Source organism: Polypterus senegalus, chromosome 9 (assembly GCF_016835505.1).
Source record: "Polypterus senegalus isolate Bchr_013 chromosome 9, ASM1683550v1, whole genome shotgun sequence".
NCBI lineage: Eukaryota > Metazoa > Chordata > Cladistia > Polypteriformes > Polypteridae > Polypterus > Polypterus senegalus.
The window spans coordinates 18,573,384-18,586,400 of record NC_053162.1 but is presented as its reverse complement, the minus strand read 5'-3'; the positions used below and the strand labels follow the sequence as shown (position 1 = coordinate 18,586,400).

General features: G+C 39.0%; 1 protein-coding gene across 2 annotated transcripts in view; it reads left to right on the top strand.

Moving 5' to 3' along the window:
* The window catches only part of LOC120535132 (astrotactin-2-like), a 2,291,264-nt gene that overhangs the window by 1,875,168 nt on the left and 403,079 nt on the right, over window positions 1-13,017 (top strand). For both annotated transcript variants that reach the window (XM_039762741.1, XM_039762742.1), the window contains one exon: window positions 6,158-6,306. In XM_039762741.1, coding sequence (XP_039618675.1) covers window positions 6,158-6,306 — 149 coding nt within the window. The remainder of the gene's footprint in view (window positions 1-6,157; window positions 6,307-13,017) is intronic.

Sequence of the window (13,017 nt, the reverse complement as noted above, 5' to 3'; positions counted from 1 at the left end):
AACTTAAGTTGTGTATAGTGCTCTTTATTGAGGGCAGGGGCAGAGTGTTGTGAACAATTAAGTACAATCAAAATACAAGTATACATGATACTAATACATAAAGAACTGATATGCATATAAATACAGAACAAGTATGAAGAAGATTAAACATGACTGGAAACCAACAATATCCATCCATCCATCCATCCATCCTCTTCCGCTTATCCGGGGTCAGGTCGCAGGGGCAGCAGCTTAAGCAGAGAGGCCCAGACTTCTCGCTCCCCAGACAATTCTTCCAGCTCTTCCGGGAGAATCCCAAGGCGTTCCCAGGCCAGCCGGGAGACATAGTCCCTCCAGTGTGTCCTGGGTCTTCCCCGGGGCCTCCACCCGGTTGGACGTGCCCGGAACACCTCACCAGGGAGGCGTCCAGGAGGCATCCTGATCAGATGCCCGAGCCACCTCATCTGACTCCTCTCGATGCGGAGGAGCAGCGGCTCTACTCTGAGCCCCTCCCGGATGACTGAGCTTCTCACCCTATCTTTAAGGGAAAGCCCAGACACCCTGCGGAGGAAACTCATTTCAGCCGCTTGTATTCGCGATCTCGTTCTTTCGGTCACTACCCATAGCTCATGAGCATAGGTGAGGGTAGGAGCGTAGATCGACTGGTAAATTAAGAGCTTTGCCTTACGGCTCAGCTCCGTTTTCACCACGACAGACCGATGCAGAGCTTGCATCACTGCGGATGCCGCACCGATCCACCTGTCGACCTCACGCTCCATTCTTCCCTCACTCGTGAACAAGACCCCGAGATACTTGAACTCCTCCACTTGGGGCAGGATCTCTTCCCCAACCCTGAGAGGGCACTCCACCCTTTTCCGGCTGAGGACCATGCTCTCGGATTTGGAGGTGCTGATTCTCATCCCAGCCGCTTCACACTCAGCTGAGAACCGATCCAAAGAGAGCTGAAGATCACGGCCTGATGAAGCAAACAGGACAACATCATCTGCAAAAAGCAGTGGAAACCAACAATATCTATATATTAATTAATTAACTATTGCCAGTTGACAATGGTGGAGATTAAAAACTGTAAAACAGAAAGTCAAAAATAAGAGACATCAGCCAAATGACCACCTACCTGCTCCTGGGTTTTCTATATTGTAGTCTGTGCTGGCCGTCCAGTCAGATGAGAGAATCGTTCCATCCAGTTATTCCACTTCTTTATCTGAGATGACTTTTCCATACGCAGTAGAGCAGCCTGGCACTAAGTGGCGTATGCAGCTACCGAATAATAATAATAAATTTTATTAATATTGAGCTTTATATTTAACAATCTCAAAGTGCTACAAATAAGGAAATAAATTAACAAACAAGATAATCTATAGAAATAATTTAACAAAATGCCTTTCTAAAAAGATGCGTTTTTAGGTTTCGTTTAAAAGCATCAGTCTACAGAGAAACAGAACAGAGGAGGGTTAGTAACAGTTTAAAAATACTGTGATAATTATATTTCTGTACAACCGACTAAAAAGCAAGTACCGAGAAGAGAAAAAGAATAATGGAGGTTTAGTAACGGTTTAAAAATATTGTGATACTTACAGTTCTGTACCGATGACTAACAAACAGAAATGTAGTATACATAGCTAATCAGCAGCTCTAGTCAGGGTATGCTAAGCTGAAGTAGTGAGTCTTCAACAGGTATTTGAAGGGGCTTCTCTTATATAGTAGGCTGATCATTCCACAGTTTCAGAGCCCTGTAATTCCCTCCCACTGTTATTTCATTAATTCTTGGAATCTTAAGTAGGTCAGCATCTCAAGATCTCAATGTGTGCTCTGGTTTGTATGTAATGATGAGTTCATTTAAGTAGGCATGGCCTTTGCCTTTTAAGGCTTTATATGTTAAAATGAAGATTTTGTAATCTGACCTAAACCTAAATTAACCGGGAGCCAGTATAAGGACTTGAGAACTGGAGTTATGTGCTTGTGCTTTCCTGTTCTTGTAATAAATCTTGCAGAAGCTTTTTTTTATAACTGAAAGCTGTGTACAGAACAATTTTCACAACCAGTGAATAAAGCATTGCAGTTGTCAATCCAACTAGAAATAAATGCTTGAATTAATGTCTCAGTACCTTGTATATTTAGAAATTCTCATCATTTTCCATCTTTCTTAAAAACATGTTTTGTATAGTTTGTAATGTGTGTTTTAAATAACGTGCTATTGTGGTACTAGGGCCGAGAGTCCTCTACGGCACATCGTATTGTTTTTGCACTTGTGGTCCTTTCTGGACACTCCAAGATTTATTTTTCACCTGTGGAAGTAAGCTGATGTATTCATTTACTTTCCAGACACACTTTTTACAGTATCAAGGACGTTCTTAGGCATACGCGAACTATGCATCCGCGTAGGGCCCCAACCCAGCCCCGACTTACATTTGTTTTTTGTTATTGTCGGGTCGTGGGCCTGGGGCCCCTGTCATGCCCCTGGCACTGGAGCCATCTCTGCCAGTTCCTCATGTCGTGTGTCACGCATGACCCAAGAGTGACTGAATGGTTTGGCATTAATATCAATTGAGCAAGATGTTGGCCAGATCCTTGATTATTCGGAACTGATAAAGGATTTCGCCAGGATGAAAATGCGGAAAGTATATTTCTTACCTTAATTAAAGTCTTCAGGAAATTCAGTTCAGTGCGTCTCTTAGTCTTATTAACAATGGTAATTTATTATCCAAATTGCAATCTTTACCTAAATCCCTAATAATATTGTTACGCCGTCGTAACTTTGCCAAATGCACTATAGCAAATGTTAATTTTAGAGATTCGTTTCAGAATTATTCAGAGAGATCCCCATAAAATCATGAAATATCCCTATATTACCGGCCTTTACCAGATCCAGAACAAAATCAATATTTTACCACTCTGCATACATACAAGCGTACATGTAGGCCTACTGGTCATCTAAGGCCGTTTCCGGACGTTTTATTAGAACACCTTCCTGAGCTACCTCCATCCAGGGCCTGCACATCCGGGGCCTGCACATTTCTGAACCGTGTAAGGCCCGCAAACTACTAAGAACGGCCCTGACAGTATAACGTTACAGGGGAAAATAATTGATTATTAAACAGATAGTCCTGAGCTCTATTTATGTTAATGAGTTTCAAACTAATTTCTTTCGTTAGTCATTATGTAATTATTAAAGTTTGTATTTGCATTTTACCAGAGAACGTGTCACACGACTCTGCACTTGCATTCAGTGAAGAGCACTATACAATTATAAACTGAACTAAGTTGAATATTCTATCTGAGCAGCATTAAGTAAGGAGCAGGGATTAGTTTAGGTAGGGAACAGGAGCACAGCAAACTGCTTTGAAGTAGATATGCAAGAACTGTTTGGTAGCCCCATTGCAATTTACCCCATTCAGTGGGGAAATTATGGCCATCCAATTTTTGAAAAAGATGAGTATAGTTTAGTGCACCATGATCCAGGGGAAGAGGGGTCCCACTTGACGACAAAACATTGTTCCTTTAGCCAGCTGTGATCGTGAAGGGTAAGTGTCCCTTGAAAATCCATGTGATCGTTTGAGGGGTAGAGAATGTTGTATAGGGTCCAATTTGAAATCAAGGACTGTAATTTCGTCCGCCACTAAAAGGGTGAAGCAACACTATTAATGGATCCCCACTGTTGTGAGCCTCCATGTAACTCAACCTCTGCATCTCCCCATTTGATCCTCTGGATGGGATGCCAGTTTTTCTGCTTTCATGTTCACATGTACTTCTGCTGTGCCATTTTAACATTACAATTTAATGTAACCTGCACATCTCTGAGATGTAGGGACAAAAACAACACTCCAGGGCACGATCTACATGAAGATGAGGAAAAATTGGTACAGTCAGCATTGTACAAACAGTAACCAAGCTGTGATAAGTAGCCAGGGCCCTGGATCTGTGAGGCCGAATTACTAACATCTACAGTGCCAAGCCATACAACATGACAACATGACATATAAAATTTATGAAAGAAACAACCAGAGTTTAAATGGGTTTCTAAACCACTTATTTGTCACAAAAGAATGTTACTTATTTTCTATGACTTTTAATTTCTCAAAAATACTATAATAATTATGCTAGTGCAATGGATAGTGCAGTCATTTCAAGCAGTTTAACTTCTAATCCCATGCCTGATTGCTGTCCATGTGGACCCTAAACATTCTCCTTGTTACATATACATAAGTATATTGCATCCTTCCATCCATCCATCCATTTTCCAACCCGCTCTATCCGAACATAGGGTTACGGGGGTCTGCTGGAGCCAATCCCAGCCAACACAGGGCACAAGAGCAGGGTGCCAACCCACCGCAGGACACACACAAACACGCCAATTTAGAACTGCCAATCCACCTAACCTGCAATTGTCCAAAAATTCGATGTCAAGGTTTTGATGAATCTCGACATTTTAGAGCTCTCTGACTTTCTCGTATACAACATATAGGGAAAGTATTAGAATCCTCCAAAAAATACATTTTGAAATTTGGATCATTCTCTGTGTTTTAGACCTCCCTGAGTCTGAAAATACCATTTTTCGAATTATGTCTGTGTCTATGTGTGTGTGTATGTAAACACGATAACTTGAATACACTTTCAGTTAGGTCAACCAAATTTTGCATACAAGTATTGGGTACAAAACGTAGTTTTCTTTCAACTTTTGGGCTATTTCCGTTAACCAGAAGTGGTACTTTACCATTCAGGCACCTGCAGAATCTGATTTATTAAAGTTTACTTTTATAATAATTGTTGAATATATTATTAATTTGGATTGATTTGTTTTTGATGGTTCTTTAAAGTACATAATATAAAAATATAATCATTGTCTTACGGTTTACTCCTCAAATATCCATCCCCATATCTGAGTATACAAGAAAGTCTAGAGGAGACCACTCATGATTTTGTGTCTAGTTTTCCTTCAAGTACTCCACTGTTTCCTCCACATTCCCAAAGACGTGATTGGTTATTCTAAACTGACCATGTGTGCAAGTGGCTGTGTGCATAATAAAGCCCTGCGATGGACCGGCATTGCGTCTTATTTTGTTCTCAGAACTGCCAATGTAAGCTACAGTCTACTAGGACTCTGAATTTGATTAAGTTGGATTGATCATGATATGGTCAATTACATGTAATAATCTTGGAACTATTTTTATAACATTGAAGAACAAATTACAAAATGAACGCATGGCGTAACATTCATTTGTGATTGCTAGCTTTTCTGAAATTTAAATTTTGTTAATTTACTTCAACAGAGCGACAGATACCACATTTTCCTTTATTAAATATTCCTGTAACATTCAAGAATAACAGTGACAATCAAATATATTAATACACACAGACAACATGTTTTTCTTTTATGGTTTTTAAGCTCATTTAACTTTAGGTAGATGGAGAAGTAAGTTGGTGCTGCAGAAGCATGGCTCAGATTACAATTCAATTAGTTCTGATGTGAATCTGTTTTTCCTATTGGGGACAACTGCTGATTGTATAAAAGAGGAAAATATACAACTTGGAATAAGCTTGTTTCCTTTTAAATTTTTACATTAAATTTTAAGTGAGTAATTGAGTTTGTATGTAATGTTTCTCTGTTTTAGGACAAATTTAAAATTAGGAGTTTGTCAAATTTCAAAAATTTGTACATATCACTCTATTGAAGATATATAAACAAAGCTAAACTTTCTCAACAAATTTCCTTAAAGAATAAACGTTCCAAAATAAAATGAGTTTTGTGTTGTACTAAATAAATTCTCTCAAGTTAATATACTCTTAGGGCATATGTTCACATACAACAATACAATTTAATTTAAACAAATGGTAAAACAGAAATGACTGACATAAATAAATTAAGTCCTGTTATCATAATAATTGAGATGGCCAATTCACACTGAAGGAGAGGAAAATAAAGACTCCAGTTAAGAGCAATCCTAGAGAAAAAAATCTCTGGGGGGTCTAGGCCTGGTTAGAAATGGAAAAGCCAACTTGCAGCGCTCCCCTACAGTATCATAAGTTCTATCACTGCTCAAATCTACAACTGTAAAAATGAAGTAGAATGACAAGCTAAAATGATCTTTTCTATGCTGCTACACACATTATGTCAGTGTACTCTAAGTGAATTCTAATTTTAAGTTGATTTTTTTAACAGGATACGGCTAGCAGCCAACCTGGAGCCATCGAGCACTATGGTAGCACTTGAATGGGTGGATGTTGAACCAATAATAGGATACAAGATTTCAGATTACATCATACAGCACAAAAAAGTAGAAGACCCATTGGAGGCAGAAATATATACAGGTAAGACTAAGATCATTTTTATTTTTAATGTCAGACTGAGTAAAGATTACTTCGTCTGTGACTAATCTATTGTACTGCATTATTTTTAGAAATTCTATATATACCAGTAACGGCGTACTGCATGATAACGTGCAGAAAATAAAATTGGCTTATAGTTTTCATCCTCTTTCTCTGTACGTTTAGCATTCGTTTGCTCAGAGGTTGATGCGCTTGCTGCTTCTTGAGCAGCTCTTCTTTTCTCCACCCTAGCATTCTGCTTCTTCTCTTCTTCCATTGGCATCTTTTCACGTTAAAACTGATTAAGTCAGTGTTTGCGTTGCAATTACTTAGTACGTTTTTCTTCATTTTTCACTTAAGATGGCACTTAAGTGTTCAATCTGCCTCAAGAATGATTTAAGATATGAAGAGGTAGAGGAAGTGACAGCGAAGGTGGTAGGGATGAGAATGGTGCACGGCCGTGCTGCGCGCTGCTGAGAGTTGATTCTACAATAAAATAAAATAAAAATGAAAAGTAATGAAAGTCATCATCCCAAAAGAGGACAGTAGAGGTCACGTAGTACATGTGTACCAAATTTCAGGTCAATAGTTCAAATGGTTTGCGAGCTACAGGAGATTTTAAATCCTGGACAGACAAACGGACAGCCACGGTAGCATATTATATAAGAAGATATATATACCTCGATTGTGAATCCCATTTAATTGAGGGAAAACAAAAGCAGAAAAATATTAAGCAAAAAACTCAAAGGTAAACAGCCTCAGCCAGATTGTACAAGTGCAATGTAAAGTAAGAGCTCTGTCTCCTATCCTCTCTGCTCCATCAGTGAACCACCTATTCTGGTTGATGAGTTTATATATCATAGGACCAAGAAGACCCGGGACTTTATGGGTAAAAGGGAGACGTGACCTCACTCAACTTCTGACTGCTTTTGAGAACTGTTGAAGAAAGGAGAGAAGGTATTAGCAACTGTGTCCCCTCTTGGCATGGTGTGATACTGTTTATCTTACTATAGCCTAGTAGGAGTCCTTGTGGTGATGTCTGACAATATATTATAACTGGGCCACTAATATCCACCAGTGAAAATTGGTGTACAAACTGGGTGACCCCGTTTAATAAATAAACCCCAAAAAAAAAAGAGAGTATGACCAACTGCAGTAGCCCAGAAAGGATTTCAAACCAGGAAATAAGCATGCGTTTTAGTCAGGAATCACACAGGAAGTCTGTACAGAATGATTTCTGGATCCAAAATTGAGCCGCCTCGTTTTATGCCTGCTTGGTTTTATAGATCATCGACCAGAAGAGGTGGGGCCTTCTCTGGGAGCCATAGGTGGGGATAGGTGCCTTCTCGGGGCATCTTCTCAGAGTTGTGGGTGGAAGATAAGAGACAGCAACCACTCTTTTATTTAGTAAGGGTACCGTTTATCACAGCAGAGCCAGAAAGGTGATCCCCAGATGCATATGCTTGACTAAATACATATATTTATAACATATGTGTTTGTGTCTGTTTTTTTAATATAATTAAATGTATACTAAATAGCCGATGCCCACCGTAACATACGGTGTAAGAGTAGGAATGGAAAATGGTGCATTGCCTTTGTCAACTGTTTGTGTCAAGAAATAACCCACTGATAGAAACAGGCAGTTTCCAGATCCCAGAATACAGATGACGTTGTACAAAAACCTGTCGACAGAGCAGATACTGTCATTCATTTTATAACAAAGGCTTAGCAAACAACCATCGCAGTATAACGAAAATAGCAAGGAGGGAAACCAATGCCAATGGTCGAGAGAGTACCTTCCTGTAGCAGGCTACGGAAAAGACTCCCAGGCGCAGACATGGCCAAAGTGAAAGGTCACGCTATCGGGTTAGATATCGGGCGGGGAACGCGATAGACCGAAAAAAGGAATAGGACTCAAGAAAAGTGGTGTGGAAGTGTATGGGAGGCTGCAGACAGCGTGGGGAAGGGTTTGAAAGAGGACGAATAGGAATCGAGAAATGTCGTGTTGGCGAGACCGGGTTTGAAGAGGAAGCAGGATGAACCAGAAGAGAAATATATATATATATAAGAGATTAGTGTTTGTGGTTAAGTGACATTTTTCCCCATACTTAAGTTTCATTGTTGTATTTATTTAATTCTTATAGTTTTAGGAAAAAATATATATATATATACATTATAGTGTGCACAGAACAATACTGACCATCATTACTGTTTTTGAAATTTTATTTCATGCCTGGTTTATCTGTTGTGATTTAAAGTGTTGTTTGTAGTCAAGCTCTTTGATATTTTACTTTGATTGATATTGCAAATTGTGTTTCTCCCACTGCATATGCAAATGTTCAGGTTTGTTGTATTGCTGGAGATTAAATTAATTTTTGCCAGAAGAATTTATTGAAGATATATTGCTAGTTGATTAAAAATATGATTACCAATGTCTGATTGGTAAGAATGCCTGTACAATGATTTTTGGAGTCACTGAATTTTGCAAGTTACTTAATGGTGGCCCTGCATTTAAAGGTTTAATTTTAAAAAAATTCAAGTACATAATAATTAAAGTACAATCATATAAAATTTTCCCTTGGGATTAACACTATTTTTCTAATCTAAACTGTTCTACTCTACTGTAATGCAATCTCATATAATCTAATTTTAACATTTAATGTAGTTTTGTTGTTAATATGTTTTTTATCATGCCTTTTATTTTAATATGCAAGTATGGATTACAGCGACATACTTGAGTTGTGTGTTTAAATGTAAGGAAAAGTGACATTAAGAAATATTATGCATTTATTAAAAGTTATCCATGTTCGTAGAGTAATCAATTGTATTTCATCTTCACTTTGTACACCTTTATACAAAATGTCAAAAAATAAGCCTGTATGGTTTCAAAAACGTATTAAAGTTGTAGGAATAAACATGATGCAACCTACACTAATCCATGCACCATTTCAAATATAAACGTAAAGTACATTTTTGCAGATTGACTTAAAATAAAATGTTTTACTCAGTAATCAGGTATTGTATGAATATGTAGTCTAGACCACTTTTTTATTGACCACTAGACCACTTTATAAATTGTATTTTTCAATATGTGTCCCTCGTGTCACACGACATATGTCAGTCCTGTAGTTGTCCCTCAATAGGTGTCACAGGAGACATGACACCTTATTTCATTTAATCAAGGTTGTGTGAAAGAGGTGGTCCAAAAAGGAAGTTCTTGAGGAATAATAATTTCAAGGAGTGCCATCTGAGGATGTGGAAGGTCACTCTTCCAGGTGCTTGTCAATGGTTTGGACAGAACACTCAATCCATATTAATGGCAGATGTTCATTGAGAAACCGGCAGACCTCGCAATGGAAGTGATGCAGGGCCCCATACTGCTTGAAACATGAAGTCATCAGAGAAAGGCCACTCTGAGTGTCTGTGCTGTCAATATACTGTACATGAATGGTTTAACGACCCTTATGTGCAGTATATATCACAAAAAACATTAACTTTTAACAAAAATAAATTGAAGGGAAATTTACAATTTAGTGCCTACTCCATGTTCAAATGATAGTTAGGGAGTAATTCATTATTCATTCAGTAATTCATGTATTAAGAAGGGACTATAAGACTTCTTAAGTAACAATAGGAGAACAGTAAGAGGGAGAAGAAGTTGGCTTTCTAAGTTGTACATTCTCAAGAAAAGGAAATGACACTGACATGCCATGATATGAAGTGAAAAAATCTGAATTATCCCTTATTCTCCATTTGTGAAGAGTTTATCTTGCATTGACCTCATCTGTAGCCATAAAAAGAAAAAAAGAACAAACAAATAAGTAAAATCTTCAACCATTGAGCCATCGGCTTTGCTAATAGAGCTAATCAATTCAACGAAGTTTTCTTTAATGCTGTGATGAGGAAACCAACTGTCCCTTGGAGAAGCCACTTCAGCGGCGAGTTGACATGTCAGCATCCTAGAGAAATATTTATTGGTATTTTTCAGAATAGTTTTATTTTTGTTTTATTGGATGTTGTTTTCTAAAAAAAAAAAATTCATTACTCCTTGCAATATTTGGAGTCACTAGCACCGCATAGAAGCTTTGCATCATCATATGTGGTTTTGTGGCATGTCTAACAAGAGCAGGCGGGTATGTCAATGGCTTTGGGAAGTAATCGGCTGGAAATGAAAAAGTCGCATACCATAATTTATATTTTGCAAGCATGTATAATTTGCATGTTAATGAGGAAAAACGTAGACGTCATTGAGGCTAGTAGGAGAGACAGATGGTATTAAATAATGCGGTAATGTCATTTGAAATGAATGAGCTTCCTTGCTATATTTAACACCACAACCACAGCATTATTTTTTTAGCATTAATTACTGTTACAGGGTTGATTTAAGATGTAGCTTTAGTAAATATTGGATGTTTATAATACACTGTGGCGTGGAATTAGGGTATACGTTATCTGAAAAACTTTGCCATATGGTTTATATTAGGATAAAAAGGAAGCTTAAATCCCCAGATGACTGTACTGCCTACTTCCTAGGATATCTGAAGGGACACGATGCTAGATATTTATCTACGGAACATAATGAGTCCCGGCCATTTGTGTTAAAATGTCCTAATAGATAAGGCTAAAATAAATTACTTTTTTCACTCTGACAAATAGCCTGCAGCAAAAAGACATGTGGTTACAAAGGTGTATGTCAATGTATAGATAATACCTCTGGGATTACAATTTCAAAGTACTGGGTTTTAACTTTTGGAAGAACAAAGGGCTGCGATAACGTGTTCATTGATATTTATTTCACCGCAGATTCCACATGTACTGCAAAGGAGGTTTATATTACTCAAGTGTGCCGTGTTCATTACACAGTGGCTTGTGATCTTCTTCTATTTCTAATGCAAAAGGCACATTTTAATTTCTCGTCTTCTCACTTAAGCCCATTTTAGGATTTGATATTCATAACAATGTCAGACAGATTTTGGCTATTTTTCCAAGTTGGTGTGTGATACTTCCTTCAAAACCTCTCCAGGTTAACACACTTTCTTTTGGTGTTAAGGTCTTTGATTTTTAATTAGCATTTTGGACGGGACAACTGTTCAGTTAGATTTTTTGACTATGTCTCATCTCCTGGAGTCTAAGTTATAAAACTATTTGTGAATACTTTCCGAGACTGAAAGTATACTGTGGGATACAGGCCGGACACAGACAGGTAGACATCGTTGAGTGCACCACAACAAGTTTATTTACAATTATTTACAAGTTAGTGACACACACACAACCCAGTGCACAAGTCCAGGCCCTTACACAATGCCTCTCTTCTGGCCAAGCTCCACTCTTCTCCTCTCCTCTGAGCTCTGTCCTCTTCCACCCGACTCCAGCCATCGAATGGAGGGAGGCGGCTCCTTTTATCCCCACCCGAACGAGCTCCAGGTGTCTCCCGATAACCTTCCGTTGGCACTCCTCAGTGTGGAGGAAGTACCGGCTGCGCACCCGGAAGCACTCCGGGTATCCCTGGTCTTCTTCCCTCCAGCACTTCCGGTGACTATGGGCCCCTATAGGGTTGAGCTTCTATGCTCTGTTTCCGTGGTCCCCAAAGCCACCAGGGCGGTCACCCCCTCGTGGTCTGGAGGAGTCGTAAGCCCTCCACCGGTCCTCCTGGGCGTTCTGGCTGGGTAGCACCCCCAGCCACTCGCCACAATACGTACAGGAAGAAACAGGAAAATGTGGAAATCAAAAAAATCTGATTTATAAAACTTGACGTATGCACTTTTTTGACAATCATCTTGTAAGTGTAGATACATGAACATGCCTTCCCACCTGGTTGCCACCCTGAAACAACCATATACTGTATTGACTATGCTAATAAGCCTCAAAGATATGCAATGAAAATGCTGCACAACTTCATTGGCAAGTAAAGGAGCCTCCCACCTGATGCATCATGAGACCCCAACCTGTATTTGATGAGTCTTATGGTGTGGTCAACATGGCAATGTAGCCCCTCCCCTCCATGTGCTGGCATCTGGGAAAGGTATAAGGCGCTAGCATCTGAGTAGGTGGTGACTATCACTTGACACATGTAATGACATGATTGCTGTTACAATGAATAGTACACGCCATATGAAACACTGAGGGTTCAGCCAGGTACCTTACCAAAATGCCAGCCATTATGTACAGCAGCAGCATCACATCTACCAACACTACTTTGCCTTAATGTAAATGAATGATGGGTTGGCCCAGGCCACAGAGTTACAACATTTGTCAGTCCCATCTTGACAACAGAGATCATTTATGTGTTGATAGAATGTCACTGCTTATGGTTTTTACAAGAAGCAAGTTGTTTTTTAAACAACAACAACATTTATTTATATAGCACATTTTTATACAAATAACGTAGCTCAAAGTGCTTTACACGATAAAGAAAAGAGAAAAAAAAGACAAAGTCAGAATTAAAATAAGACAACACTAATTAACATAGAATAAGAGTAAGGTCCGATGGCCACAGAGGACAGAAAAAAACAAAAAAGACTCCAGACGACTGGAGAGAAAGTCATCCCTGATGGAGGATCACAGGAATTGTGGGGTAGAGGGGTCCTTTCATCGGATTGTCTGGCCCAGCACTGACCAAATAGGGGAGGCAGCTTGATGGCTGAGGTCTCCAGGGGTCTAATATATAAACGGTGCGTACGCACAGAAATGTTGCGTAAGAACATTTCCACGCTC